This window comes from Schistocerca nitens, chromosome 3 (genome assembly GCF_023898315.1).
Source record: "Schistocerca nitens isolate TAMUIC-IGC-003100 chromosome 3, iqSchNite1.1, whole genome shotgun sequence".
Lineage (NCBI taxonomy): Eukaryota > Metazoa > Arthropoda > Insecta > Orthoptera > Acrididae > Schistocerca > Schistocerca nitens.
The window spans coordinates 724,257,143-724,272,907 of record NC_064616.1 but is presented as its reverse complement, the minus strand read 5'-3'; the positions used below and the strand labels follow the sequence as shown (position 1 = coordinate 724,272,907).

The 15,765-nt window shown below is 43.2% G+C and overlaps 1 protein-coding gene across 1 annotated transcript in view; it reads left to right on the top strand.

Moving 5' to 3' along the window:
• Positions 1-2,374, top strand: part of LOC126248695 (uncharacterized) — a 57,649-nt gene extending 55,275 nt beyond the window's left edge. Inside the window, exon 2 of the mRNA XM_049949976.1 lies at positions 728-2,374. Coding sequence (XP_049805933.1) covers positions 728-2,071 — 1,344 coding nt within the window. The 3' untranslated portion in view covers positions 2,072-2,374. The remainder of the gene's footprint in view (positions 1-727) is intronic.
• The last annotated feature ends 13,391 nt before the right edge of the window (positions 2,375-15,765 follow it).

Sequence of the window (15,765 nt, the reverse complement as noted above, 5' to 3'; positions counted from 1 at the left end):
GGCGCGGGAAGCGAGAACGCTACCGCACGACCACGAGCTGCGGACATGTTCTGCAGTTATTGCAACACAGATTCTGCGATCTGTACGTATGCTGCACCAGTTCTCTGTTGCCAATAATTCGACCTTTCTCAAAGTCCGAAAGATGTCGATAAGCTGCATGTGTAATTCCTCTTGGTATGCTGTGTTGCAGTCTCCATATGAAAAATTCCGATAACTTTACGCATACCATATAACCATCACGTACTAACACGATTCCATAACCATCATGTACTCACACGATTCCCTTAATGTAGGAACGGCTTTTTGCTGCGCTGAAAATACTGAATATAAGCTCATATTAGAATGAAAGTTTAACAGACACATCCCCCAGCCATGGAAATGCTGGAGTATCATTTTGGTAGCGTTCGGCCAATGTGTTCGTGGTGTAACACCTACCATTTCCATGAGTATACTACGCTTTTTTAGTCGTTTTGTTAGCAATGACATTATTGCAGACTATAATACTGAGCGAGATTGAGTAGTGGTTAAGATCGTGGACTCTTTTTCGGGAGGAGCAAGGTTCCAATCCCACCCAGCCAACCAGAATGAGACCTTCCGCAGTTCTGAAAATTCATTTAAGCCGAATTTCTTAGTGGTCTCTTTGAACAGATCCCGACCGAGTTCGCTCGCCCTCATTTTGTAATTGAGCGACAGAGCTCGATGTTGAAGTGTACGGTTGCTGTTGCAGGTGATCCTAGCGTGCTTGTCGCGCACGGCGCTGGCCGGCGTGTTCGGTCTGCCCCCCTTCGCGTACGTGGCGCCGCCGCTGCCCTACTACCAGCACTACTCCGCTCAACCGGCAGTGGCGACGCACTACTCGGCCCAGCCCGCAGTCGCCACTCACTACTCCGCCCAGCCCGCCATCTCGCAGACGCACTACTCGTACTCGCCTCCGCCGGAGAACCGCTTCCAGGGCTTCTACTACCGCACCGCTTTCCTCGACGGCTCCGCTGACAGCCAGGTGCTGTTCGTGACCGGGCCGGAGGTGCGTCAGCTGCTGAGCGAGGCGTCGCAGTTTACGCGGCTGCTGGCGTCTGGCGGGGCGGAGAACGCGACAGATGGGGGCCCCGCCTTCAGGTCGCTGGCGGAGCGAGCCAAGGCCGCCGCGGAGAGCTCCGTGGTGTTCCCGGCGGCCACTGCGCCGCTGCTGGGCGGCTCCATCCCGCTGGACGCTTTCCTGCCGCCGTGGGCGCGCGGCCTGCCCGACGCAGCCGCCGGTGCCGACGCAGCCGCTGGCGGCGACGCTGACAATTCCACGAGTTCCAGCACACAGGACAGCGCCGCACCTGCCGAGGCTGGTCCAAACTCCGAAGCGAGTAGCCGCTCCGAAGTGATCGTGCCGGCGGTAGAGACCAACAGCATCGCCGATACACCCCAGCCGGTTCCCGACGTGGCCGTCTCCTCCACTTCGGCTCCAGCTGTGGAACTGGCAGCCAGCCCATCCGCACCCGTCGCCTCCGAAGCAGCCTCTGCGGCACCGAGTACCGAACCGGCATCGCCTTCACCCAGTACAGAAGTGGCACCCGCTTCCAGTAGTACCGAAATGGCACCCGCTTCCAGCAATACCGAGGTGGCACCCGCTTCCAGCAGTGAAGCCACAGTATCCAGCACTGAAGCGCCACCCTCCGAATCTGGCGGAGAAACTACTTCGCCTGCTGCTGTAGACAGCGGAGCGAGTCCAGTCGCCACAGAACCCAGTCCCATTGCTTCTGTCGATACTACTGCCTCTACAAGTGCCCCTGCTGCCGCGGAAGAAGCTTCGACCTCCACCGGATCATCGGAAGTCACTCCATCTGTTGTCGTTATCACTGAGGCTTCTTCTGGTGACTCAACTGAAAACGGTGGATCCACACCCGCCTCTACCGAACGTGTTCCGTCCGAATCTTCTGAAACTACCAGCCCGGACAGCGTTTCCAGCACCACTGCCCCTCAAGGATCAGCTGAAACGAGTACATCCTCAGAGGCAGCTAGTGACAGCTCCGAATCTACCACTAACTCTAGCAGTGGTACGGAGCAATTAGCGACGAGTTAGGTCTAATACCTACCTGTAACGGTTTGTGATCAAAGTGACAAGGCGAGACGAGATGCAAAGCCCAATCTATCCGTCGCTAACACAGCTTTCAGTTGAAGTTTAAATTGCCTTTCGATTGTCTTGTCAAAGCGTCGGTCTCATACACTGAGGTCCAAGGGATCACGGGAAAGGTTTGGGCAGTGTACCCTTTCGGCTCTGAATCAATCTAACATCAAATAAAATTTGATATATTAAAATGCATATGTATCCTATGGTTCTCGTGATACAGACCGTCAAATATATATTTATTTGTGTCATCCAAAATTAACTAAATGAAAATGTTTCGCCTTTGAACCATTTCCCTTTATTTTTCCTGCACGTTAGAAAGATCCAGCAAATATTCTAAAATAAGTGCTCTTACGTTTTACAGAAAGTCGCCGCTTACTCTCAGACTTTCGAAAAATCTCTTGCATCTTTCAGAGAGTGCTCTGATTTGATCAGTTAAGAGAAATGGAAAACAGGACGCCACAATTTATGGAAGCAGCAGTAACGAAGCAGTTACTGTCTTCTCACACGATCAAAATGCTGAGAAAATTTATAATAGACGACTAAAAGACAACACTTTTTTTCTGATATATCTGTTATGAAATTATATTAACGCTCCCAAAATAAGACAGATCCAATTTCAAAAATTAGTGACAACAGCTCAGTACGTTTTTAAATATAATTCTATCGTTAAGTGGTTCGCCCTCTGATTCTGCTGATGTTACAGCCTTCTTACCCAGCTAGCTACGGAGAAGACAGTTTTATACCATGTTCCAGCTCCAGCCATATGTATATTCGTATCTTTGGTTTGGAAAATGACATTATGGACCAGAACTGTTCACAACTTTTACTGATATTCAAAATGGGGAGCGTTCTAGACAAGACTTCAATGTCTCAGGGACTTACGGCATAAACGGCAATATGTTCATAGTGTCCCATCCAATAACAAATTCATTAACCACCTCAGAGCACTGCAAGCTGAAGTGATACAGTTAGTTAAGCCATGACCAGCCCTAGTTAGATTTTCAACACATCTATAATAGGCTAACTCTAGAGACAACTTAGTAACAGATCCCCTGCAGTAGTTGTGCACCACACGAAAGCAATACTAAATCTCACAATTACTCTGTACAACAAGCCCAAGCGGATGTCAAATTCTCAGTCATCCACGTCTAACGGATAAGTGACTAGCATGTAGAATAAACCACTCTATGTACTCATGTTTCCTTTCTTTCTTTACTGAACTAGAGTGGGTTTTTTGAGATATTGGTCTGCCTGTTCCGTTATTTGCCTTACAACCACGGATACCCTCCTGAGAACCTTGGCCGTAACCGGTGAATTGGGACAACAGTCATTTTGTCCCCGGGAAAATACATGACAGACAAAAATGTAAACGCTTAATGGGTTCGTGCGTATCTGTAAGTGTGTGTGACCGAATAAAGTCGATGACTCGACATGTGAAGCAATAAAGGAGCCTGGGAAAAAATATATAGTGGCACCACCTAGAGACTGTCCACCGAACAGGAAATTGATGCATCTGGCAAAGACACGTGACGTTTTCGCCTCCGTAGCCGAGTGGGCTGATGCATGTTAATGTGGTGCTGTCATTCGGATCGGAGAAGTTCAGGTGGAAGAAATTATTGGGATCAGAATTTTGTCGACAAGGGAAGGATAGCCGTTATCGTACGCTTCCTGAGCATCAGACTGTGCTGCAGTCTCATGGAATAAGTCCCAAATCTCTACGAAGTTTCTCATGCTGTGAAGGCTTGGTGATCCTTTCTTGGGATGTGACGTTAGGTTCGGCGGCTTCTTGGATGCTATTCGAGATACTGAAATATGTCAGTACCGAATTTAATTCTCTACCCTCTTCCTCCTTCATCAGTCATAGATCATCCACACCTCACAAACACTCGAACAGATAATAGTCACGCGGTGAGAATGAAAGCAGCAAATGAGTGTGAATAAAGAAAATCTCTCCAATTTAGCTGCTTAACATCTGGGGGACCCGCCAGCCAACTATGACATGACACGTTTATTTCGTAATTTTATTTATCAACAACCAGTGATTATTTCCTAAAAAACCACAAAATTCGTTACTGGTGATCAAAAATTTTAAATTCTGGAACTGTGCTATTTTGTGTAAAAAGTCAACAACTGCATTCTGGCAGTCCACGTTTCTATACAATAGATTAGATTCAAGGAAAGACATGACCATTACCAAATGATTTGAGGTAAATACTTTGTTTAGAGCTACTGAACAGTTTAAACTTGAGGTCATTATCAAGCGCACCTGTTCTATAACAGAGACTACTAAAATAGAACGTAAGTCAAACAGATAAAAATGTAGGTGACCACACTGGATGCAACGTTATAACAAAAACATAATGTATTACTAAAGCCTTTCATATAAATGTTTTTGGACCGTTTAACGATCCACATTTGAAATGTATGGATGAATTTATTTATGTTTAATACTAAATGCCATGTTTATTGTCTACATGTAGGGTTCGCTTTCCTTTGTACTAGCGACGGGTAGCGACATTACAGGTTTTGCTACCGTACTAACTAAAATCGATGTCCTCCTCAATGATTCTTATTGTATATGGTTAAAATTTTAGGGCTTGACTTTTGCTACTTTTTGACTCTATTCTTACGTTTGATACCTCTACACACACACACACACACACACACACAGAGAGAGAGAGAGAGAGACCTTTTTGTTTCGTTTTTCATAAATAATAAAATTTATAATACACACGTCTTTCCACTAAAGCATAGCTTTAAGAGTGCGTTGAATGAGGTACTTCTGGAGTTGTCATTATGATCGTCTGCTCAGCCGCTTATACTCATACTGCTGAGTTTCTTACATTGCGCTTTTTTATACTAGGGTCCGAGAATGCCAAGCTATTTACGACAACCTGATACTATTCGTATTTTGAATGCTCATTGTTTTATACTGTAATTTTTTGTGGCTGCACTGTGAAAAGGTATTTGTATGTGGTTACTTGTTATTAGTTACGAGATTTGTTTTCTCGTTATTTTTTGTTTTCATACTGCTTGCTATGTTTTTGATTATGTCCATACAGGGTGTAAAGAACTACGTATTTTCAAGAGATAAAAAGAAAAACTTTTTTAAGTGTTAAAAAGGTCGCTGGTGCACCGTCTCCTCGCTAGGGGTTCATGAAGGTTTTGACGCTAGTGATGTTCAGAGACTGTTCAAATTGCCGTGTGATGAATATTGCTTTAAAGACGCTGAAAATGTCGCCAGTTTAAATTAATGGGCAACTGGCATCTGCGCGCTGATCTGTATTAATAAGACGTTATCCCGCAACCTGGTATCAGTTGCAGCATAGGACCAACAAAAATCCGAATTTCAGTAGTTCGTTTAATTGTTGACCGAATTTAAAATGTTGTCATGATCTACTCATTAAGAGGTATAATCTTCTGTTAAAAGCTTAACAAAATAAGACAAGTATTACAATTAGAAACAATTTGTCTTCAGGCAGTGTAACTGATGACGCGCAAATAACCAGGTTTCATTCATTCATTAATTGAGAGTGAGAGCACGAAATTTTTCATATAATTTCAAACCTTTACGAAACTTTTTCTCGCTGAGAAGCCCCCCAAAATGATGAAGGGGAAACAGTTGATCACTTACTACAGTTTAACTGTTCATTGAGTCAAACCTCACCACCAGGCATGACGTTTTAATTTATTAATTCGTTACTATTAACTCTATTAACAACACACTGTATGTACTGTACATACATTGTGATTCAGCTGGCCCTATCTGTGGGTTTCATGCAACCTGCAACACCTTCACATACCACGCACAAATTTTCATATTCTTCCGCTTGCTAGGCCCTAACTGTTAGTCCTACAGAAAAAATGAACGATACCTTTTTGTAGGAAATTTAATGTAGTTAAATTTTGTGCTGGAATTCGTTTTCGCTACAGGCGGTAGATTTCGAATTTTTCAAGAAAAACGTATAGAAGTTACCTTCACAATAGGAATTTTAACCACCTTAAATTTCGTACAAAGATGTTCTCTTCATTTTCTCTGTTGCATTAATAGTTTGTACATAGCGAGCGAGAGAATATGAAAATCTTGCGAGTGGTTTTTGAAGGCAATGCGGGTTGCATAAAGTCCATAGGTAGGGGCAGCTGAATCGTCCTGGATAACACTGGATGTACCTGCAAGATTATATTATTTTACAACACATAGTTCAGAAGATATGACGTCATAAACATTGAGATGCGTTAAAACCTACCTTTGCAAACTGTAGTGTTTATATTCATCCAGTTTTTCATAAGAAGATTACTTAGCTACTTCCAACAAACTTTAAGCGTAATTTCTAGTCTTTCCTAAGCTTTTTCTCGCTTACATGCTTAAAAGCAACTATTTGCCACATTAATTAATGAGTAAAGCAATCAGACGTTTGAAGCTGTTTCATACATGGGAATTCGATTCTTTAAAGAATCAGAGGTTTACTGGTGACTGTCTAATACACTAAAGAAAACAAGGTGTTTCACGAACAATGGCTGCAGATTCAGCCAAATCGGCAACCAGCTGTTCCAAAGTGCCTATCGGCGTCTCGTACACCAAACACTTCACCTCTCCTCACAAACAGATATCCGCAGAGAGTCAGCAACATCTTCAAAACGATGTTCATCAGACCGCAGTTTGAACACCGTGTCTCAACATCACTAGCGCCAAAACCTTCATGAACCCTTAGCGGAGAAACGGTGGACCTGTGATGTTTTCGTCACATAAAAATGTGTTTCTTTCTATCTCCTCTAAAAACACTCTAAAATTTTGTATACATGGCTTTTTACGCCGTACACAGGGTGATCAGAAATAGTTTGAAAAGCTTGTAATGGTGTTGCAAGATAGATTGTGCTGAGAAGTATCTGCTAAGAGAAAAAAATCGATACGTTGTGCCGTTCCCGAGTTATTTAGCATTGAAGTTAACCAATCAGGCGGCTGCGCACACAAATTCAAGTGGCCAGCCAGATACAATTAGTGTCAGTTGTTCTCATACTGTAGATGATAGCGCACGAGACTGATCAGCCGTTGGCTCAGGTACGATCCTTACTGCCGTCTCCTATCCAGTTTTTGTATCGCTCTCTTGCTCTGTTTTAGAAAACCAAATGAAGCACACGTTGGCGACACCGTCTATGGCGGATCGCTTGAATTTGCGCCCGTAACGGCCTGATTGGCTAACTTCAATGCTAATTAGCTCGGAAGCGGCGCAACGCATCGAGCTATTTTCTTAACATTTTTTTCTCAGCAGAATCTACCCTGCAACATCCTTACAAGCTTTTCAGTATGTTTCTGATTATCCTGTACATTGCCATACACTGTTAAACGAGCATGGCATGTGACTTTTTTCTCTATGTGTATTTACTATAAGAATATGTCCATCTCTCTCGGTAAGCAATCAGACTATATTTTCGTTATAATTACATACAGTCTGGTTGTATAGTTTTCTATCTTTTTAACTTGCGTTCTGTTTTAGTCATCACTATTACGCTACAGATGCGCTTGACAATGACCTACTATCTAAATCGGCCAGTAGTGCTGAATAAAGTATTTATTTCAACAGAACAGTCTATGTACAACACAACAGTTCTGTAGGAAATTCAATTTATTTTTATGTTGGTTCAAAAATGGTTCAAATGGCTCTGAGCACTATGGGACTTACCTTTCTAAGGTCATCAGTCCCCTAGAACTCAGAACTACTTAAACCTAACTAACCTAAAGACATCACACACATCCATGCCCGAGGCAGGATTTGAACCTGCGACCGTAGCGATCGCGCGATTCCAGACCTAGAACCGCTCGGCCGCTCCGGCCGGCTTTATGTTGGTCTTAGGAATGAAGGTACTCACCCTCTCTAAGAGTACATTGCAAAACAAGTAGAATTATCTTTATTCAAACAGTTCTCTAGGCTGTCAGTAGAAATTTACAAATGACTTTGTAGTTTTTCGCAGTAGCCTCTCAAAGTTTATACTCGAAAGGTAAGGCAAGAAACAGCTATCATTGAGCGTTGTAAAACTACGTGCTATTGTAGGAGATGGGCTTGACATGGCTGAAATTGGTGAGTCAATTAAGACCAGGTATTTGCGAGTCTTAGTATGCTTTTGCAAATACTGGGTGGTATAATTAAAATGCAGCTACTCACAGAGGTCCAGTGTGGGATGTAATTGTAGTATGGCAGCGAAATTTGGTAGACATTCTAATGCGTTGATTTAAAACCGATCTACGCTCGTAGAAAAAAAAAATTAGTTTCAATTCTGGAGACCAGGTGCAAATCTGGCGCTGTGAATGCAAGAAAGACGTATAGAAATATTTCCATATGTAATACATTACGAACGGGACTTGGACAGAAAAGGTCAAACAAGTGAAAAAGGCTGATTTTATTATTAACTGCTGCTCACACGGTTTGTTCAGTACGAGCACCGGAGACGTCTAAGAGATGCTGTGCAACGCCAGATTTGCACCTGGTGTCAAAATTTGAACTATTTTTTCAGCGCAAGGCTGTTCCGCATTAACGCATTAGTCTCTCTATGAAGTTTCGCTGCCATACGATGATCACAGCCCACACTGCACCTCCGTGAATAGCTGCATGAATAGCTGCACTTTAATTATAGCCACCCCGTATTTTACCTGAGTCCTAGTTCAGTCTCAAACAATATACTGTAATTTAGACGCGCAGTATAAAAATTATGGAGAAAGTGACATTATGGCGGGTGACGACACGTGATAGATTGGTCACGTAATATTTTGTTTGACACAACCACAAAAAACTGTTTTATGATGTTCACCGGTATCGACCACCATTGGCCATCATCCTAACTAGAAAAGAGAAAGAAAAGAATATATATTTTACTTAGTCAACTCCACACATATAGGACAACTTGAAAAGTAAATCGAAAATTATATCTGATAGCAATTGAAAGCAGCGTCAGATTCTCACCAGGTAATGGCGTGCCAGACCGGATAAAATACATGGTGCGAGTGTTTTATGAGAGCTGTTACCCCACTCCTAATGCGCAGGCGTGCGGCGTCTGGGCATGGAGGTGAAAAGTTTAGAGTAACGATTAAATTAAAAAGAGGTATTTTTAAAAATTTGTAAGAAACTATGTCTTCACGAAAGTCTTTCATAAGAAGGTTAAAAACCTATGATACACATTCGAATTACTTTATCAGAAAGGTATACTGAAACATCAAAGTAAAAGTTTGTGATGTAAAATTTTACAAAACTTAAAACAAATTTAGGAAACAGGCATCGTGCTCCGTAATACTAAGTGCAAGTTTTCAACATGAACATGGTACATGTTGTGATATCTGGGATGGAATAATATTAATTTCATAACGAAGAGCGAGAAGGATGCGTTGACATTTGAGAGCTAAGCGGCGTGCCAGGTGATAATCACTCGCTCAAAGGACGTCGCTGAATGACTGCTGACGCAGTCAGCAGGCAGGGCAGACAGGCCACATAAAACATATCAACTCAGCAGATCGTCGTACAGAGAGCGTGCGCTCTGCAAGTGCTACACTCTAGCGCAGAGGTCACCAAACTTTTATCACAGCTAGGCGGATAACTGACAAAATGATGAGCGCTGGCCGCACCATTATTCTGTATAATACTTGCAAACCACGAAAGCTCTGATAAGAAAAGACAACAAACTAGATTCAGAATTAACGGGTGAGCGGCACGCAATGCACAAAAAAACAAGGATAACCAGCGTGTCTATTTACTAACAAAGCTATCAAAGAATCTTAAAAACCTTAGTGAGATTAGTGAAAAACTGTTGTTTAGCTTCCAGGATATCATAAATGTTTAGTTTGGTGTCGCTGCAGAAAATCAAGAGAATTGCTTTCAAATGTTCATCATACAGTTTCGTTCGATGTGCTCACTTCACATACTTCATTTTTGAAACTGTCTGCTCACTGATGTAAGTTGTTCCAATTTCTTCAGTTTCGTAAACTCAACATCAGGTAAGCAGCTGGACAATTCTACAAGTTTTCCTTCTGTCTTCAAATGAAAAACTCTCCAAACACACTTCTTCAATTCGTATAATTTTTTTCGGAAAATCAGTGTTGACATCCTTGTTGATTGTATCAGAAAACTCTTTGAAACAGCGAAAATGAACAGAAATATCTCGTTCCAGTTGCGTTTCAAACAATGATAGCTTTCTCCGAAATCCTTCGATGATTGTGTAGAGATCACAGATGAGATTACACATTCCCTGAAGTTTAAAGTTCAGTTCATTCATGTGGAGTGTGATGCCGACCAACAATCACAACTTAGAGAGGCAGGTAGAGTCTGACAGGTGTGGACCAGCTCTCTCTTTTTCAGTGAGAAAAATATCTGTCACCGTTCAGAGCTTGTAAAAACGAAACAGGACTTTACCACAGCTGTGCCACCTCACTGCTGTGCGATTAAGCAAGTCACAGAATTCAGATTCAATTTATATCAAAAATTTAAAAAAAAGAGTGGAAATGACGGTGATTCAGTGCATGTCCCCGAATGAAGTTCGCAGGAGAAACGTCTGTGTACGCAAGAAATGTCTAAGCCTTTGCCACACAGTGCTTGCTGATATACGATACAGTAATGCACAGAGCGACCGACATTTGCAAATCTTCCAACTGAGTCCTGATCTGTACCACCAGACTGTTCCACGCCGCCGGCCGCGGTGGTCTAGCGGTTCTAGGCGCGCAGTCCGGAACCGCGCGACTGCTACGGTCGCAGGTTCGAATCCTGCCTCGGGCATGGATGTGTGTGATGTCCTTAGGTTAGTTAGGTTTAAGTAGTCCTAAGTTCTAGGGGACTGATGACCACAGATGTTAAGTCCCATAGTGCTCAGAGCCATTTGAACCATTTTTTTTGTTCCACTCCATCTATGTTTTTTCCTCATCAATTGCAACGCCTCGAAGCTGATTCCATTGAAAAATTTTTGCACTTCCATGAAAATGTCTTTTCCGGTTGTTAGAGCGGTTCTAGGCGCTACAGTCTGGAACCGCGCGACCGCTACGGTCGCAGGTTCGAATCCTGCCTCGGGCATGGATGTGTGTGATGGCTTTAGGTTAGTTAGGTTTAAGTAGTTCTAAGTTCTAGGGGACTGATGACCTCAGAAGTTAAGTCCCATAGTGCCCAGAGCCATTTTGAACCGGTTGTTATTCCATGGATGCTACAAACGAATACCAACTCTTCCGCTGTCTGAATGTCTAAATTGACATTACGAATGAACACGAGAATTTGTGTCGTACTCGAGTGATTGGTAGACTCATCCAGCGCCGGAAAATGCCACATCAAGTTCCTAGCTTTCTAGCGTATTTGTAGTGCTACGAACTTTCCAATTTCTTCTTTTCTCCGAACAACTGAACTTTCCTAAAGGCTGATGCCTCCAAATAAATCGGCTTTCTTAGGACGTAAGTCATCTGCTGTTTCCATCATACACTCCTCGTTTTGCCATGCAACATTTTCTAACTTGTACGAGTGACAGATTTATTTACAGCAAAGCTTTCTCGTGAAGGTATTTCTAGTTTCTAAATGACGTTTCATGGAATCATACTTCTGGCCATAGTTGTTATAATGAAAGGTGAAGTAAATGGAATCTGAAAATGAAAATGACATTGAATTAAAAACATAATCAAAACCTTGAAATGGTGCGAAATGACAAACAACACAATATACAAGAAAATCGAGATACAATAATTTAAAATTGAACATAATTGTGCATCATGGAGTGGTTTACTATTGAAATTTCGAGAGAGTACTTTCCGGGAAGAGTCGGACAATATATTACTTTCTGTCACATACATCTCGCGAAATGATCACGACAAAAAAAAATTACGAGAAATTACGTCTGATAGAGAGACTTACCGACAATCATTCTTCCAATGTGCCATTCGCGAGTGGAAGAGGGAAGGAGGGATCAGTTAGTGGTACCAGAAGTACCCTACGGCAAACGCCGTCAGACGGCTTGCGGAGTATTGATGTAAATGTAGATAGAAAATGTAAGGCACATAGGAGCCAGGAGGTATCTGCATGTGTGAAGATCTAGTATGAATATAATATTTAAATTTAAATTGTAGCACAACGTCTCGTGTTCAAATGCTTTCTCAAGCAAATACAATTGCCTTCTTCGGACCTAAGGAGGTGACGTCGCGAGCTGGATGCGACAGGCGAGCAGTAGCTTTGTGCCCCTTACTCTAACGGAGAGCCTTGCAACAGTCTTCAATGAGTAAACAGTTACGCATAAATGGGCGTGCTAGTGTAAAGATGGCTGAGTCTAGAGCTTCATGCTCTAGAAAGGGTACTCACTTCGTTCAACAGCGTCGGTAGCCAACTGTTTCACAACTGAGTTGGATATGCAATGCAGTGATAAAGTCATGGGATACCTAATATTGTGTCATACCTCATTTTTCCCGGTGTAGTAAAGCAACTCGACATGGCATGGACTCAGCCAGTCGTTCGAACTCCCCTGCAGAAATATTGTGCCACGCTGCCTCTATAGCTGTCTATAGTTGCGAAAGTGTTACAGGTGCAGGTTTTTGTGCACAAACTGACCTCTCGATTATGTCCCATAAATGTTCGATTAGATTCATGACGGGCGATTTGGGTGGCCAAGTCATTCGATCGAATCGTCCGGAATGTTCTTCAAATCAGTCGCGGACAATTGTTGCCCGATCACACGATCATTGTCATCCATAAAAATTCCATCGTTGTTTGGAAACATGAAGTCCATGAATGGCTGCAAATGGTCTTCATGTAGCCGAAAATTGCCATTTCTAGTCAATGATCGGTTCAGTTGGATCAGAGGATCCAGTCTATTCCATGTAAAAACAGTCCACACCATTATGGAGCGGCCGGCCGAAGTGGCCGTGCGGTTAAAGGCGCTGCAGTCTGGAACCGCAAGACCGCTACGGTCGCAGGTTCGAATCCTGCCTCGGGCATGGATGTTTGTGATGTCCTTAGGTTAGTTAGGTTTAACTAGTTCTAAGTTCTAGGGGACTAATGACCTCAGCAGTTGAGTCCCATAGTGCTCAGAGCCATTTGAACCATTTGAACCATTATGGAGCCACCACCGGCTTGCACACTTGTTGATTGGGTTTATGGCTCCGTGGGATCTGCGTCACACTCGAATTCTACCATCAGCTCTTACCAACTGAAATCTGGACTCATCTGAACAGGCCGTGGTTTTACAATCGTATAGGGTCCAATTGATATGGTCACAAGCCCAGGAGAGGCGCTGCAGGCGATGACGTGGTGTTAGCAAAGGCGATCGCGTCAGTCGTCTGCTGCCATAGCCCATTAAAGCCAGATTTCGCCGCATTGTCACAAATGATACGTTCGTCGTACGTCCCACATTGATTTCTGCCATTATATCACACAGTGTTACTTGTCTGTTAGCACTGAGAACTCTACGCAAACTCCACTGCTCTCCGTCATTAAGTGAAGGCCGTCGGCCACGGCGTTGCCCGTAGTGAGAGGTAATACCTAAAGTTTGGTATTGTCGGAACACTCTTGACACTGTGGATCTCGGAATATTGAATTCAGAACGATTTGCGAAGTGGAATGTCTCATGCAACTAGCTCCAACTACCATTCCGTGTTCAAAGTAAGTTACTTCCCAGAATGAGATTTTCACTCTGCAGCGGAGTGTGCGCTGATATGAAACTGCCTGGCAGATTAAAACACACAGTTTTAATCTGCCAGGAAGTTTCATAACAGTTCACACTTCGCCGCAGAGTGAAAATCTCATTCTGGGAACATCCCCCAGGCTGTGGGTAAGCCATGTCTCCGCAATATCCTTTCTTCCAGGAGTGCTAGTTCTGCAAGGTTCGCACGAGAGATTATGTGAAGTTTGGAAGGTAGGATACGAGGTACTGGCAGAGTTGAAGCTGTGAGGACGGGGCGTAAGTCATGTGTGGGTAGCTCAGATGGCGGTTCAAATACAGGTGGCGACAATACTTTTACCAGCACCGTAGCTCAGCGTGTTCGGTCAGAGAGCAGACTGGTTTCTATAATAAAAAAAAAAACTGAGTGAAGGGATCAACAACGAACTTCAACGAGTGTCATGTGACGTCCGCTACGACCAAACACAACGAACAATAAGGAACAAACTGTTAAAAAGAGAGAGAGAGAGATGGTAGAGCACTTGCCCGCGAAAAGCAAAGGTTCCGAGTTCGAGTCTCGGTCCGGCACACAGACTTAATCTGCCAGGAAGTTTCATATAAGTTACTTCCCGTCTAGCGGCCATAATCACGTCGGAAACCTTTTCAAATGAATTACCTGTATGCAAATGACAGCTCCGCTAATGCACTGCCCTTTTACACCTTGTGTACGTGATAGTACCTCCATCTGCATTTGTGCGTATCGCTATCCCATGACTTCTGTCACCTCAGTATAACCTTAGCTTCACTTTCACATTTCTCTCGTAATATGTGAGGAACGGCAAACTCAACCTGTTTAACCTCTTCAAATGGTTCAAATGGCTCTGAGCACTATGGGACTCAACATCTTAGGTCATAAGTCTCCTAGAACTTAGAACTACTTAAACCTAACTAACCTAAGGATATCACACACACACCCATGCCCGAGGCAGGATTCGAACCTGCGACCGTGGCAGACCCGCGGTTCCGGACTGCAGCGCCAGAACCGCACGGCCACCGCGGCCGGCTTAACCTCTTGAAAAATCTCTTGTTTATTAAGAGATTGCTGATCCGTTGCTGTAAATTTAACAGATTATGTGTGGTTTTTTCTGTGAAATATTTCTTCTACCGTTTCGCCTTTGTAGTACAAGCTGCAACAAGAAGATTCTGGTTCCTCCAGTTGGTACAAAACTTTCGTTTTAAACAAATCTCTTTCACTTTTAATGAAGCAGCACTATGCAGCAATATGTTTACAGCGTTCCGATAGGCTTTCTTTACACGCACATTCACCTTGGATCATCTTTCTGTCACAGCCTACCTGAAAAAAAATGAGATACTGCACATGCCGCTTATAATGTTATACATATAACATTCTCGCATTACACAATTACAATAAAAATATCTACGCACTTTATTTTGATTTTAACAGCATAAGGCTGCTGATTAATACTAATTTCTCTTAAACATTTGCCGGATTCTCCGTTTGGGGACTGGGTGTTGTGTTGTCCTTACATTCGATATTGTCATTACTAATAAGAAAGACGCCTCAAACACACTGTCGTATAGTCTTTCCACTACTGAGATGACTGCATGGGCACCAACTGGACGCCAATAAATTGAAATTTTTAAAAACAAATAAATAAACACACTTGCTGGACACTTCCTCCACCAATGCTTCCTTAACTTCAAAAACATAGGTACTTTGTTTTGAAGGCCTATGCCTTTCTTTATAGTGAAAGACTTGAAATACGATGGGTCCCACTTTACATCCTGCAAGCCAATACAAATTAGGCTTTTAGTATCGGACGCCATACACAAGACAAGCGCAGAATACAGCTGACCTCTAGGTCTCTCAGTCAAAGTTTTCCGCTCGTGCTGTTAAGAGGCGTTCGCAGTCACCTGCGCACGCGCCCTATACAGGGTGAACCAAAATCCGTGCACTTGGAGACGTCAGAGAGGTTCCTTACACTCTAACAATACAACAATACCTCTAACCAAATTTCGTT